This window comes from Esox lucius, chromosome 13 (assembly GCF_011004845.1).
Source record: "Esox lucius isolate fEsoLuc1 chromosome 13, fEsoLuc1.pri, whole genome shotgun sequence".
In the NCBI taxonomy this organism is placed as follows: Eukaryota; Metazoa; Chordata; class Actinopteri; order Esociformes; family Esocidae; genus Esox; species Esox lucius.
In genome coordinates, this window is record NC_047581.1 from 23,825,014 (window position 1) to 23,840,832 (window position 15,819).

At 45.1% G+C, this 15,819-nt stretch overlaps 1 protein-coding gene across 13 annotated transcripts in view; it reads left to right on the forward strand.

Annotated features, from left to right (window-relative positions):
* arvcfb (ARVCF delta catenin family member b) overlaps positions 1–15,819 on the forward strand; it is a 196,959-nt gene that overhangs the window by 173,385 nt on the left and 7,755 nt on the right. For 8 of the 13 annotated variants that reach the window (XM_010876584.5, XM_020052610.3, XM_020052615.3 and 5 more), the window contains 5 exons: positions 12,282–12,409; positions 13,498–13,648; positions 13,918–14,110; positions 15,254–15,365; positions 15,450–15,600. In XM_010876584.5, the coding sequence (XP_010874886.1) occupies positions 12,282–12,409; positions 13,498–13,648; positions 13,918–14,110; positions 15,254–15,365; positions 15,450–15,600 (735 nt within the window). The remainder of the gene's footprint in view (positions 1–12,281; positions 12,410–13,497; positions 13,649–13,917; positions 14,111–15,253; positions 15,366–15,449; positions 15,601–15,819) is intronic. The other 5 variants (XM_020052608.3, XM_020052617.3, XM_020052613.3 and 2 more) reach the window with 1 other exon arrangement.

The following is a 15,819-nucleotide window of genomic DNA, read 5'->3' on the forward strand; positions in this document are numbered from 1 at the left end:
AATGACATTTTTCTCCTTTGAATTTAGAAATATGTTTCGGTGCTCACACTCTTCTTAGAGAAGGCCTTTCCTGACAGGAAAGTTGACTTGTAGGATATCCCCAGATTGAGTCTGGCTCTGCCCGCATCTTCATAGGTTCTGCCCACTCTGCTCCACTAGCCTCCCATTGGAAACCACCACTTGTTCTCTTAGTTTAGCTCTGAAAATCTTTGGTGGTGTTATGTGTCCATTAGAGAATGTGCTGTTCATCATGCTGCGCCATAGACACAGGAGATTGCCTGTGAGAATAGAGTCCATAGATAATCATTTCTGGAGCAGGTGGTGACGCTGTTATAAGGGTGTGTGTGTGTGTGTGTTCGTATATAGAGAGAGAATGTGATCCCATGGTTTTTTCCGACCGGTATTAATCATGGCACAGTGTGTGTGTTGTATGTCATGGTTGATGGTACTGAATAATGTCATGTCGGACTCTGAGTGATAGATGGAGCCCAACCCGGGGAAATCCCTCTGGTCAAACACAATTTCTGCCCTCATCACACACCTGTCCCCTGACCATCCCTCCCCACCCCCCAGCCTGCACCAGACCTAGTGGCAGACCCTACGTCAGCCCTTTTCTCCGATTCTCACCCCGATACCCAGGCACAAAACGTCATTTGACCCTCACATTTTAGTACGGTCATCTGGCCACTTATGTTTTCCTTCTCAAAAAGGATGCATTAATGTGTCGAACTCCCAGTGCTCATCAGTTTATGAATCCGTTAGCAAAACAGGTGCCCACTCTCTTAACAGGCCAAACAATGAAACACACTAGTTCACTTGGCAGTTGACCAGTTGCAAACAAACAACAATAGTTTTCCCTACTTTTGCTCCATGGCATCTGCCATCTCTTTCTTGCTCTTGCGCTCTCTCTTTCTTGCTCTCTCTCTTTCTTGCTCTCTCTCTTTCTTGCTCTCTCTCTTTCTCGCTCTCTCTCTTTCTCGCTCTCTCTTTCTTGCTCTCTCTCTTTCTTGCTCTCTCTCTTTCTTGCTCTCTCTCTTTCTTGCTCTCTCTCTTGTTTGCTCTCTCTATTGCACTCTCTCTGTCGCTAACTCGCACGCTCTTGCTCTCTCTTGAATCCCAATGAAAAAAAAAGCCTATCGTTTCACTCTTACATCATCAGATGCAATCACTTCGTGTTCAAAATGAGGTTTCACTCATTCTGTTAAACCCAGTATTCATTGCTGACCAGCTGTATGTGTCCACATTGTGCTTTGCCTTACAGGCTTCATAAAGCAATGCAGTCAAGCTTATATCAAATGTTTTATCTCTACCTCTTGGTTATGGAAGCCATGCTAGAGTTTTTCCATCCAAACCGAAAGGTTAAGCTGCAGAATATTACCCTGACCCTCCGACCCTTAAAATGACACTGTCTGGGAGACAGACAAGCTGGTATTAAAAACAACCCAAGACACGGTCATTCTCAGACCTGGACACTAACCCTAACCCTCTAATGCCCTTTTCCTCTGAAGTGTGTCTCGACCTAAGGAATTATTGGAGGCGTTATCTAAGAATTTGATAGGAAACATTTGACATCCTCTCTTTCGTTTTCATTTCTGCTTGTCAGTCGCTCAGCTATCCACACTGACAGAGACTGACGGGGGGGAAATGGAAAGAATGGTTTTAATGTTTCACCCTGCTCTCAGAGCGCTCTCCGTTGCCGTGGCGTCTTATGAACAGATTTGTTAGTAGCGGAGGACAGGGTTACCGTGGCAACCTAGGTCCTATGCTATTTTTGTTCCAGCCGATACTCTTCTCCTCTCGCTGTCCTCGCCCCCCCCCCCCCCCCCTGCCCCATCACCCCCTGGTTTCTCCTCCTCCTCTTTACACTCTCCTACACATCCCTCCCTCTATCTCTATCCTTCATATCCTCTTCCATCTCTCACCCTCCTGTTTTCTGTCTGCCACTGCATTTTTTGAGCAGCCTATTCCACCCCCACCCAATCCCCCTCTGAGCCCTTCACTCCCCCCCACGCTTCCTTCTTCCCAACCCAATCTCCAGCTTTGAGCTTCTCTGTGCTCAGTCTCACACTAAACCTTTATAGGAGCTTAACAGACAGATCTCAGCCGGTCTGTCTAACAAACCTCCAGCCGGTCTGCCGACCAATCCTCCAGCCGGTCTTCCGACCAATCCTCCAGCCGGTCTGCCGAACAAACCTCCAGCCGGTCTGCCGACCAATCCTCCAGCCGGTCTGCCGACCAATCCTCCAGCCGTTCTGCCGACCAATCCTCCAGCCGGTCTGCCGACCAATCCTCCAGCCGGTCTGCCGACCAATCCTCCAGCCGGTCTGCCGACCAATCCTCCAGCCGGTCTGCCGACCAATCCTCCAGCCGGTCTGCCGACCAATCCTCCAGCCGTTCTGCCGACCAAACCTCCAGCCGGTCTGCCGACCAATCCTCCAGCCGGTCTGCCGACCATCCATCCAGCCATACCTGCCTTAGTATCCGAGAGTTATCTGCAGCTTCCATAATAATGTCCATTCCTCTGCAGGTCCAAATATGTATCTAGGTGTATCTGTCTGCATAAGTCAGCACACGGACCGGCCAGAGTGGCCTATATATTCTCATACCTCTCCTGAGATCTGTGTAATTAATGGTCTTGGTCAGCCCTGGAGATGATGTAGTGACTGGATTTTCTCACTGAGTGGATGGGTTGAAGGTAGGGCTGTTGCGGTTAAGACTTTCTTCAACCGCATTTCTGTATGTGGCTGAACACTGCAGTTTGCGTTATAACCGCAGATTCCCCTGAGGAACGATGCTTTGTCGGTGGCTGAGTGAACGGGGGACTATGTTTTGGGGGTTGGGGGCAACGGGACGACAGACATCTCAAAAGTGCACAGGTGCTGGTTGTGTATGAACACATTATTATTACATTTAAATTAGCCTCTTGCTTGTTCTTTGGCTCTCTAAAAAGACAGCCGCTCCAATAAATAATGTCATTATTATTATTAATATTAAGAGATGACAGATATAAAACAAATGTAGTGTATTTCATGTTACAAAGTTCCATGAAGCCAGCTCTCTATTCTCCTTTTTAAGAAGGCCAAAGTGCATCCAAATGGGCCCCTTTAATATTTGGTTCCTCTACCAAAGCCATATCTCCATTGTTTTGTTTTTTTGATTAGAGAAATATAACAGGCCATACCAGATACCACCTTTGTAGAGTGACAACATTACTCAGCCTACAATTGCCTCTTATAAGTGCTTATGTTCGAATGTCATTTATTGTTTCAATGTTTCAAAATGTTTCAAATGTTAGTTCTAGGCCTAGAGCGTGAAATGGACACAACCCAAATCAAATCAAAACAGTTCTCCCTATGCGAATGATGGACCCTTCACAACAATGAAGTGGAAAACGTCATGGAAAAAATGACAGCAGTTGTGGTGGTTGTTTTCCATTTCCCCTCGGGTATTGTGAAACCAAAGCGTTTTTTGTGACAGCCCTGGCCGAAAGCAGGCTCAGACAAACAGATTTGCCCATCCCTATGTGTTGTTAGTTGGGAATCAATGACAGTAGATCAGGTGAGGGTCACAGCTGAGGACTATTATCTTGTATGATCACAGTTTCATATAAATTGACTTCCCCACATAAGCGGCCCTGGCCAAGAAGAGCATATGTCTCTTACTGAGTGAGTGAGTGACTGACTGTATGCCTTACCCCTTGTAATATAGCGTAGTGGTTAGAGTTGCAGACTGCCATGTGGGCGACCGGTGTTCGATCCTCGCCTTGGACAGAACAAAGAATTAATTAGGATTTGTTCAGGATAGACAAAAACTCCACTGGCTACAAACTTCAGTAGCTAGGTAATGGTAAGCATAAAACAAAACTGTTTATAGTTATATTACGACTATTTCTGGTGGATTTTTGAAGTAAGCATCCGTGCATGGTTTTTGGGGTAATATAGAGGGGTTACCACGATTCTCTTGTCTTTTCACTTGACGAAAAAGTCAGTAAATTATACTATCAATATATTCATATACACTCACCTAAAGGATTATTAGGAAAGGATTAGGATAGTCAAAGGATTTTTGGTGTCTAGCTAAATATTCATACTTGGTGTGATGTTAATGCGTGACAATAAATCTAATGTCACGACACAATTTTAGTATGTCCCAATTGATCCCAATACTTGCATATTACCTTACTATACACAAAACACTACATACTTCACCATAATCCACAAAGTATGTACATGTAGTATGCGTCTTGAGATTCTGCCAATGTTTTTGTTGTAGTTCACATAGCGTATTGGTTTGCTATTCAACTGTTATTACATGGAAGACCATCTAAAGTAACATTTGGACTGACTACCTGCAAGCCCTGTGGTTTTGTGGGAACATCCCAACCTTCACATTTTTGTCTCTCAATAATATTTATCCACTCGATATTTTTCAGCCATCACACAACAATTTATATCCACTCTGTAATACCAATAATCTCATACAGTGGGGAGAACAAGTATTTGATACACTGCCGATTTTGCAGGTTTTCCTACTTACAAAGAATGTAGAGGTCTGTAATCATAGGTACACTTCAACTGTGAGAGACAGAATCTAAAACAAAAATCCAGAAAATCACATTGTGTGATTTTTAAATAATTAATTTTATTGCATGACATAGGTATTTGATCACTTACCAACCAGTAAGAATTCCATCTCTCACAGACCTGTTAGTTTTTCTTTAAGAAGCCCTCCTGTTCTCCACTCATTACCTGTATTAACTGCACCTGTTTGAACTCGTTACCTGTATAAAAGACACCTGTCCACACACTCAAACAAACAGACTCCAACCTCTCCACAATGGCCAAGACCAGAGAGCTGTGTAAGGACATCAGGGATAACATTTTAGACCTGCACAAGGCTGGGATGGGCTACAGGACAATAAGCAAGCACCTTGGTGAGAAGGCAACAACTGTTGGTGCAATTATTAGAAAATGGAAGAAGTTCAAGATGACGGTGAATCTCCCTCGGTCTGGGGCTCCATGCAAGATCTCACCTCGTGGGGCATCAATGATCATGAGGAAGGTGAGGGATCAGCCCAGAACTACACGGCAGGACCTGGTCAATGACCTGAAGAGAGCTGGGACCACAGTCTCAAAGAACCATTAGTAACACACTATGCCGTCATGGATTAAAATCCTACAGCACACGCAAGGTCCCCCTGCTCAAGCCAGCGCATGTCCAGGCCTGTCTGAAGTTTGCCAATGACCATCTGGATGATCCAGAGGAGGAATGGGAGAAGGTCATGTGGTCTGATGAGACAAAAATAGAGCTTTTTGGTCTAAACTCCACTTGCCGTGTTTGGAGGAAGAAGAAGGATGAGTACAACCCCAAGAACACCATCCCAACCGTGAAGCATGGAGGTGGAAACATAATTTTTTGGGGATGCTTTTCTGCAAAGGGGACAGGACGACTGCACCGTATTGAGGGGAGGATGGATGGGGCCATGTATCGCGAGATCTTGGCCAACAACCTCCTTCCCTCAGTAAGAGCATTGAAGATGGGTCTAGCCAGTCTCCAGACCTGAACCCAATAGAAAATCTTTGGAGGGAGCTGAAATCCCGTATTGCCCAGCGACACCCCCGAAACCTGAAGAAGTGTCTAATCGCGGGACAGCTGAACTTGGCTTGCCTGCTTGCTTTTCTGGTTAGATTCCAACTGTTGATCCAGAAAGGTTGCCTTTTTGCTGAAAGGCTGGTTAGCCAAAGAAACCTTTCGGATTTGTTGTTCAGGATAGGAAGAGGAACCACTGTGCTGTTGTTTTCAGGTCAGCTGGAGGACGGTGAAAAGGGAAACTTGTCCTGTGGATTTAAAAAAGGAACAGTTTTAAGTTTGCCAAGCACATAGTGTGGCTCGTCAATGGCGTCCTGGCATCCCCTGGAAGAACGGTGGCTGTCTCCGTCATCGCGGTATCTCCGGTCTGAAACATGTCTCTGGAGTGCCACCGCAGGTCCTTTTCACAGGACAAAGGATTTTGAGTGTTTTTGCCTAAAATAGCAGTAACTTCTTATGATCCAGAACACACTCAGACTTAAGCTAGCCAAAGTCTTTTAATGTGTCATTAGCCTTTTGACAGTGTCGTCCTGTTGTCATCTCTCCAACCGGAGCTAGCTGTCAATGGGGTGAACTGACCACCAGTTAGCCTCTGTGCCACAGTCACCTTCCAACTAAATACCACCAACTGTCATTTGTTTAGGGGAATGTGGTGTGCCCTTCATGGTGTTCCAGTGCCAATACCCAAAGAGATGCCAATACAGAGGGGATAAGCGTTATTCAAACGCTGGACTGTTGCTCCCTGCCTCGAGGGATGTTTGTTTGAATCAGTGCCAGGGATATGGTGGAGAGAAATAGGGATTGAGAGACTGTGAGAGTTAGGGAAAACGAGATGGAAAGAGAATAAACAGGGTAAGTGCTTCATTCTAACCTCATCTTCATTAGCCATGAGGCAATCGACTGGTTTTTACCAACCAAACTCAAAATAGGCATTTCTCCAACTTTCTGAGCATTCTGTTTTGTTGTTGTCATCAGTGGGGTTTTTTCAGTTAAGATTCCTGATATGTTGTGGCCGTTTTGCGGAGCACCCAGGATCAACTGTCAAGCTATTGTCTTTAAAAGAGGCCGGAAAAATGCTACGTGTTACCACACTGCAAAAAGTCTTATCAAGTATACTGTATTTATCTTGTTTCCGGGTTAAAAATCTAACCATCCTTACATTAAGATACATTTCCATAACAAGCTCCATTGGTATTAGATAACACTTGGTTTGAATAAATATGCCTTAAAAATCTTGTTTTAAGTTATGTTTTAGGTGAAACAAGTTATTTTGACTTAAGAGAGCCACTGAAACAGAATTGAGACATCTGATCAATATTAATGATCTTTTCAATAAATATTAAACTGCTCCTTATTTTATGTCTGAATTGGAAAAAATGTCCAGCGAATTTCAAGATGCATGCCATTTTCAGATGCCTAAATATTTGTGCTTGTTTCAAGAAGCGTTACCTAGTGTAATTTGTAGATTATTTCACTTATTTCAAGCATTATTTGCAGTGCAGCTCTCTCCAAGGGTTTTCCTGTGAAAGCATGCCTTAGCTATGACATGGATGACCTAGTGAAAACGTTCCACTACAATTCAGAGCCATGGGGGATGATAACCTGTCACTTTCCCCGTTAACCAGTATTATTTATGGGACCAGTGTTTCGTAGTGAGGGAACGTGACATTCTGCTACCTCCCTCCCTGCTGTTCAAAACATTTTCCTTCTGTAGAGTAACATAGCTGTTATTGATTGAGGGGTGTTTTCTGTAGGCAGTGCTATGGATATGTCGGAGTATGAGTGGTAAAAGTGGGAGGCTTTAATATGAGACTGCTTGCAATGAGGTTACAGGACAATATGCCCCCACTTAGTTTTGATTGATGGGGGGGGGGTTTCACAGAAAAAAGGCGAACGTGAGGTGTTTACGTGTCTGTTTCGGTCTGTGTGCATCTGTCTGTGTGCCTTCATGTGTGTGCCAGCTTGTTCCTGTCAGTTAATCTATAATCCTTTGACTGCTTGTCGAGCCTCAGCACCATTACTTTAATAGCAGCCAGTAGTGAAGCCACTTGTACCCTATTACTTGAACAGTGAGTTGATGAGCCTCATCCCTCACTCATCTCACCTCAACTTTACATTGTTCTAACCTACTTTCAGTCACACTGACGGCAGCATAAGCGTCTCTCTGTTAGCCCCTAATGGAGTCGCCGGTGCTTGTGAGTTTGTTGCTTTGAAACATTCGAAAAAAGAACCTAAAGCTCCGCCCCTATCAGCTCATTTAGAAGGGATGTTGGGGGCTTTCCGGCCTCTCTAAGTGTGTCCCTCGGCTCACTGGTTTGATGTCCCGTTCTCTCAGTATGTCACTGCTGGGGAGAGAGGCCGTGCAGCAACACACACCACCCATCTGACAGGGCTCATTTTCTTTACGTTAAATGAAAAACTATTACATAAACAGTATATACCAAGGCTTTGCCAGAGAGAGAGAGAGAGTGTGTGCGCGTGTGCGTGTGTGCGTCTCCAAGCACCGGCATCAGGGGTACGGAAAGGTCACCTTACAGCAATAGCTAATTATTCACCCTAAATTATAATTCCCTACTAACAAACTTGCCAGGCAGGCCCCTGTCAGGCAGGTGAAATCTAATGACTGGAACGTACAGTTCATAGAATGTACATGTCATGGCCATTATACTAGTAAAACGTCTCCCTGTAGCACAGCAATAGTCTGGACTCAGCGGCAGGATGTTGTGTGTTGGAAGGGATGGTCTGGGGGCCGGAACATCATTCAATAAATTATTTAGAAGGGTATTTGTGGGCCCCAGAGTGGCGCATTAGTCAGTCACTGCCTAAGTACATGTGTGTCGTTGCGGCCACCCGTTTAAATTGTGGTTATTGCGTACTGACGGGGTTAAGGAGAGGGTGGTTCAACGCTGGCCAGGGTGGATGACAGTCAGGGATGACAGTCAGGGATGACAGTCAGGGATGACAGTCAGGGATGACAGTCAGGGATGACAGTCAGGGATGACAGTCAGGGATGACAGTCAGGGTTGCCTTGTCTCTTGGTGTTGTAGCGACTCTGTGTGTCTTGTCCGGTGCTCGCAAGTTTAATGGTGATTGTGAGTTCAGGAAAGGCGTTCCACGCTAGCATGTATTTGCTGGACTTTCTGATTTAGCGAGCAGTGTGATAACAAGCAGAACAGCTTGGTAAGATTGGAATTGAAGGGCACTGTAGCTTTAACTCTCCTGAACCAACTAAAGCAGAGCCATAATCATAAATTGGGCATCACAAATTGTGGGAATGGAGAGAGCATATAAATGTGTCTGTACTGTTTATATTCCAGATTTGCCCCAAAACACATTATATTTCAGAATAATCATAATTAACTACCTTTTGCACTGGCCAGCAATCAGTGTATCTTGTTTTAATTACTTGGAAGCAGAGCTCCTACATTTCTTTTAGTTATTAAAAAAACAAATTAAACCCCAAATAAAATGGTCCATTTGTTGCAGAACAGCCATTTAGCTTATTCTTACATGAGAGAACAATGATGGTATTCTGAAACCAAAGAAGAAAACCCTAGTAGAGATAATATAATATTTATGCTGCTTCTCTATGGTGCCAATCCCTTACACCTAATAATGTACAGACATTGAGATATCTTTAACATAGTGTATCTTCATTGGCTGGACATATAGATGTCCTAGAGATATCTAGGGAAGGGCTAATGGAATATCCCTCCATTCTAATCTGCCTGAGGGGAAAGTACTTGACCTGAGCATTTGGCACTGAAATTACGATTTCATAACTGTCTAGTCCAAGACCAAGAAATTACAAGGCATGGGGGGATCAAAGAATGTAGACTTGTTGCAGGTTTTACACTTCTTGGTCATTGAAATACTATTTTGGGTTTAAAGTGAGCTTTGCACTTAGATGTTTGAACATGGCTAAGATTTGGTGCAGAAAGAATCCTTCCCTGCAGTGAAACCTCAGTGTCTGATAAATGACCTTTCCTTTGCCATGTGGTATTGAAAAGGTGCCGCTAAATCATATCTGTATTTGTGTTTGTTGTGGGGTTGGAGCTGTGTGCGGAGCTGTGTGCGGAGCTGTGTGCAGAGCTGTGTGTGTTGTCCTGGCCCCTCTTCGATCACCCCCACTCCCTGCGACTCCCAAAGCTCCTCAGAAAACTTGAATCCTCCATATAGACAAGTGTATTTCTTTGGGTACTAGTGGAACCCTTCTCATGTACCACAATTGGCTTACATGGTTGGAGTGATATTCTGTGGGGATGAGGACAGAGGCTTTGACAGGAAACGGCTATGTAGAGTGTCTGGATCTAGCAACCCGAGGATGAAGGGTTCAAAGCCAGCCAGCCAGATTCCCAATGTCCTTTTTTTTTTTTTTAATAAGGGGTCAGAACCCCAGACATAGACTTGTTTGAGTTTTGTGTGTTTCCTCAAGACAGTTACTGGCCTGTTTACCCTCAGAGATGGCTGGCAGAAATAGACAGATCTGCTCCCCACCCTCTCCACATGGCTTTGGAGTTAATTGCCTGACTCTAGACGACTTCTCTCCCTCATTAAGGCGATGGTGAAAGGCCCTTCTAGATATCCAAGTCTTTTCTTGGTCTCATCCATTAAAGTGAGCAGTACTTGTATTACTTATAAGGCTGTCACCTCTTTGTGTCACTGTAGCTAGCACCCTTCATTTTACCTCCATGTATGGTCTCTCTCCAACCACAATGCATCAGTCCTAAACCGTTAGTATTATGCTCTTGCCCACATGAACCAGGGGTTTAAAATATACAGCTGGAATGGAATGCTTCAGAAAATATGTCACAAACTGCTAGTTGTTTTCTTTAAGCTCAGTGGAAGTATGTGAATAATTGAGGTGTGCTTGTGTGCGCATGTGCTGCTTCTTCACCAAGTGGCAAAGTACGCAAGTGGCCTGCTGTAGACTGTCAGTGAGAACACACACCTTATGATCAAGGACTTGGTTTAAAGTCCATACAAGCCTTCTCATAGCGAGGCGCTTTTAGTGTGGATGCACTATGAGAACAAGAAGGACTACTTCGGTAGCTTCGTCTGGTCAGTCAGAGCCATCACAGAACAAGCCAACCACTGACTGCTAGAATGTTTAGAAGAGAGATTTTGCTCCCATATGGATAAGGAATATTTAGCTACGTCCCGATTCACAATACAAACGTATTCAGTGGTGCTATAATGAGTGGTGTGAGTGATATAAATGACAGTCTGGTGTCCCAGGGGGTCTTGGCCACTGCCTCCGGAGCATATTTATACTGCTGCAGTAGAGGTTCGAATCTGGCTGACTGCTCTTTCAGCGAAAGTCTCTCTTTTGTATTTGCCTTCTTCCACTCTCAAATAAAGCAAAACAATGCCCAAAGATATATCTGAGGTCTCTGGCAAGATCATTTTTTTCTGTGCAATTTAGTGTAAATGCGCAAAGTAGATTGTGTTGCAATAGTCGCATAATTACAAGCAATGACATTCATCCTGGAATGATGGCAAATTTGTCTAGGTAGAAATAAATCCCTTCAACTCTTGGTTTCACTAACAGAGTGTGGACGCCTCCCAGGTGTGTTTGGTTCTGTTGTGGTCATTGCATTACACAACTCATTCCGGTTTCAGGTCATCATCTGGCTTTGATTAATGGTCTCAGGATTCAGCAGATGAGTCGCTGTGTCTCTTGTGTCCCTGGCAGCAGCTTGCTCTCCCTGAGGCAGGGGGTTGCACACTTTGACTGGCAGTCCAAAAAGACATTAGAGGGATATATTAACCTAGACACATTATCACATTTTTAGTCAATTTTCCCTTTTAAAGGGAGTTGCTAAATAAATGTTTCTACTAATGAATTAATTATATTTACCTGTTGATTCTAGAATAATGTAACTGATAAACGATGGGCTTACTTATTATTGTTTCTATGGCTGATTCCATCTTTAACTGTCCTAAACTGATGAACACAGTCCTGAACTATAATCTGATGAACACAGTCCTGAACTATAATCTGAGGTCACAGTTGTCTAACCATGTAGACAAGCGCCCATCACGTTGCTTCCAGCCGCCATTACCAAGGCCTGGTTGAAATGTCACTGGAACCTCTGGCTCCCCCTCCATGCTCAGGAAAAGGCAGAGTTTCCTACATCTATTAGTGTTAAAATGTGAGCTCTGAATGTCTGCGTCTGTTCCTCAGCTACGGATGTGTTTCCTTAAACTGTGTCCGGTGTTCTGTCTCTCTGCCTCCACGTACCCACCGCGTGGTTCTGCCCTGGTATCTAACTCCTCTCTTTATTGGCATGGGAAACAAACATTTACATTGCCAGTGCAGGTACAAAAACAATAAACAAAATCTAATTAACAGATCAAAGTCGAACAAATGGCATTAAAACAGAATCTGTGTGCAATATGCACATTTTAAATGTGACTTTATAATTTATGTGCACTATTTATAACAGTGCAAAAAAAAAAAAAAGTAAATTAAATAAACTGTGTAGAAATGTAAAGAACTAAAACAAATGAGCTGTACAGTTTGTTGTATTTGTGCTCCATCTGATGTCCTGTTGTGGCAGCTTCTCTTGAACACACTGGGCCATTTTACCTGATCCATATGGGATCTTCTTTAGAATTCTTTACCTATGGGTGTGACTGGAGGGAGGAAACTGGCTTTCACGTCCCCGAACACGTGTCTCTCCTTGCAGGATTCGAGCTGTTGTACCAGCCGGAGGTGGTGAGGCTGTACCTGTCCCTGCTTACTGAGAGCCAGAACTACAACACCCTGGAGGCTGCCGCGGGTGCCCTGCAGAACCTCAGTGCCGGACAGTGGACCGTGAGTCTCACATCCGACGTACACGCATTCTGATTATGGGGAAGAAGTTCTACTAGTCATTTAGCCTCTTCTAAAGTCATCCACACACGTCCACTGGGTTAGTAGTAAGTGCGGTATTTAGTCCAGCTCCGTCGTTTTATCACTTATGACTAGTGTAAAGTATGGAGGCTCCTCGTGTTCTTCCCCTCAGGAATGGAATCGTCTTCATAATGTGTCTATGTTAAGCCTGGAGATTTCTAGCGTGCTAGCGCTATCCTGATTGAATTCTAACACCTATTTGTCACACTGTAAACATATCCACAGCATTCACCAGCAGGCCCCGGCCCCACTCTAGCTCTTTCTTCATCCTCTCAGCTCGTTCACGGCTCTCTCCCTCCACAGAGCTGGGCGAAACACAACAGTCAGGATGCGAAGTTGAAATGAAAACATCAAAGAGCTTACGTGTCATGTAACACGTGTGTAGATGTACCATGTTTGAAAAGTGTCGCCATGTCCCTTTCTGCTCAGTGCTCCATGACCGTTCTGCACTGGTGATTTTTAATGAGTGTGGTACAGTGTATAGAGGCATGTATCCCTGTGTAGTTTGAGCAGAGGAGGATAGTCAGAATGGCAGGCTACCCTTTGGGGTTTGGGGCAGCTGTGAGGGCATCAGACCCATCTGCTAAGAGAGATGGACGCAACGGGTCTCACTCCCTATTAAGATATCTCCAGCTTTTTATTTAACATCCTCTCTTTATCCTCTTGCTGCTCCCTAGCTGTGTCACTGGGTAGTTAGTTGTAGGTTTACCAGTGCCGCCCAGTGGTCTTTTTATGGTATTACATTCGTTTAATTACATCTCAGGGGGGTAATGCTGTTTAGAAGAGGAGCTCTTTCATGTCCAGCTTAATGTGTTGTGTTACAGGAAAAGAGAGAATTTATTGATGTTAAATCACAGTCGAATTCGGTCACATGACAGTCCACGCCCTGCTGTGTTATTCTGGAAGATTCCAGAGACCACGCCGTGCAACTGTACAGTAATCATGTATGTGTTGGCAGTTATTTATCTCTCTGTTCAGTGTATCCTCCATGTTACCCACTGTGTCCTCAGTGGTCCAACTACATCCGGGCCACGGTGAGAAAGGAGAAGGGCCTTCCCATCCTGGTTGAGCTGCTGCGTTCTGACTCTGACAAGGTGGTACGAGCCGTGGCCATCGCCCTGCGCAACCTCTCCATCGACCGCCGAAACAAGGACTTGATTGGTACGACCGTTGGCCACGTAACAGGACACGCTCTGCACAACGCCTCGCGTTATGGCGTGCAGTATGAAGGGTTTAAACTCTCTGGAATACTCAGAGGTCCAAACCTGTCTGGCTGAATCTGAATGTGTAGTACACTGATTTTAGATTGGAATGAATGTCGACAAGTCAACGTTATAATTGGTATTTGAATGACCGCCGGGTCTAGTAGATGTAATGCAATCTGCTACCTCTCTATCTGACCTCTGCCTCCTGCTCTTTGACCCTTGCAGGAAGCTATGCCATGAGGGACCTGGTGAGTAATCTTCCCAGCGGTCAGCAACGGCCAGCGAAGAACCTGGAGGAAGACACAGTGGTAGCCATTCTCAACACCATCCACGAGATTGTGACGGACAGCTCAGAGAACGCGCGTTCCCTCATCCAAGCCCAGGCCATCGAGAAACTGGTGGCCATCAACAAGACCAGGTACAGCGCTGACTCATGCAATCAACTGAAACAACTGAATCGATCTGTCAAACAACTGAATCAGTCTGTCAAACAACTGAATCAGTCTGTGGAACAACTGAATCAGTCTGTCGAACAAATGATTCAAACTGAATCAACCACATTTCCGCATTATGCCTTATCTGCCATTACAGTATGTGCAATATGTCTCGAACCTCCCCCATGAGAGAAGGTCCCTGCCTCTAACTGCTGCCATTATTCTGACCTTGAATGCTATTCGAGGGTCCCACGTGGCTCAGTTGTTCAAGCAATGTACTTGCAATGCCAGGGTTGTACGTTCGAGTCCCACCTAGGGGCCAGTTGTGAAAGGTATAACCTTAGATAAGTCGCTCAGGATTTAAAGCGTCTGCTAACTGACTCATGTAGATGTAAATCCAGAGCATTTAATAATAGAACGTTCTGTCATTTCCATCCGTTGATCACTACTTCCTCGGAATAATCCTGGAAACACAATGTAGTGCCTTTGACTTGAATAGGATCTTAGGAGATGTTTTAATGATTTCCCAGTTTCCACTGTGTTGCATATCCCTGTCCTCATATCCCTGTCCTCATATCCCTGTCCTCATTTCCCTGTCCTCATATCCCTGTCCTCATATCCCTGTCCTCATATCCCTGTCCTCATATCCCTGTCCTCCTATCCCTGTCTTCCTATTCCTGTCTTCATTTTCCACTGACTGATTGCGTGTACTTGATCAAGTCAGTTCGCCAGAGACACGCAGTTTTGATATCCGTCTCTTTCTAGAACCTATTGATCATTTAGGATGAGTTTCAACTGGGGATTTGGTGTCTTTATTTAACACAAAATTAAACCCATGAGATTGCCCCCCCCCCCCCCCCAATGTAATTAACAGAAGGGCTTAGAAGTAGCTAATGAATTGAATGAGAGGGGATGTGTGCGACCGTTGGGGTCTGAATTAAAAGCGAGCTCCTGGGGACCACCAGTGGGAATAGATGGATGATGGCTTTGAATGGGAGATTGATAGTATTCAGCTTCAGTCTCTGCTGGCAGTGGTCGGGCCCAACGAAACAAATGTTTCCATTGCAAATTGTTTTACTCCGGTCTTGTCTGATAAAAACGTTTCTGCCTAACGCCATCTCCCTCAGCCAATCATCACGCGAGAACAAGGCTGCCTCCCATGTGCTTCAGACGGTGTGGAGCTACAAGGACCTAAGGAACGCCCTGACCAAGGACGGATGGAACAAGAGCCACTTCCAGGTATACAGCTGTGGCAAAAAAGACAGACGTGCACCGGTCGGTAGTGCTGTGCACTCATATGTCCCTACTCTGTCCCCATCTCAGCCTACAGCCACCAGCGCCCCAAAAGCTGCCAAGAACGGCAAGCCAGGCTACGACGACACCACTCTGCCCCTGATGGAGAAGAACCAAGGTCAGTCTGGGATGGCAGGCGAGACTGGGGATCCTCCGGGCCTTGCCTACTGTGGTGAACTGAGTGAGGAAACCATAGATATTTCTAACAGCATTATGTCTGGATGAAGCTGCTGTTGTTCCTGTCTTTGTGTCAGAGGCCTTGACTAGACTGAGGCCTGAGGAGGATGGCTCCCTGTGCATGTCTTTGTGTGATCTCACTCACAGTAGCAACAGTCAAAGCCCTGTTCGTGAAACCATGTCCCCTCATTGTTCGGCTGCATTGTTTGCGGTCAGTAACATC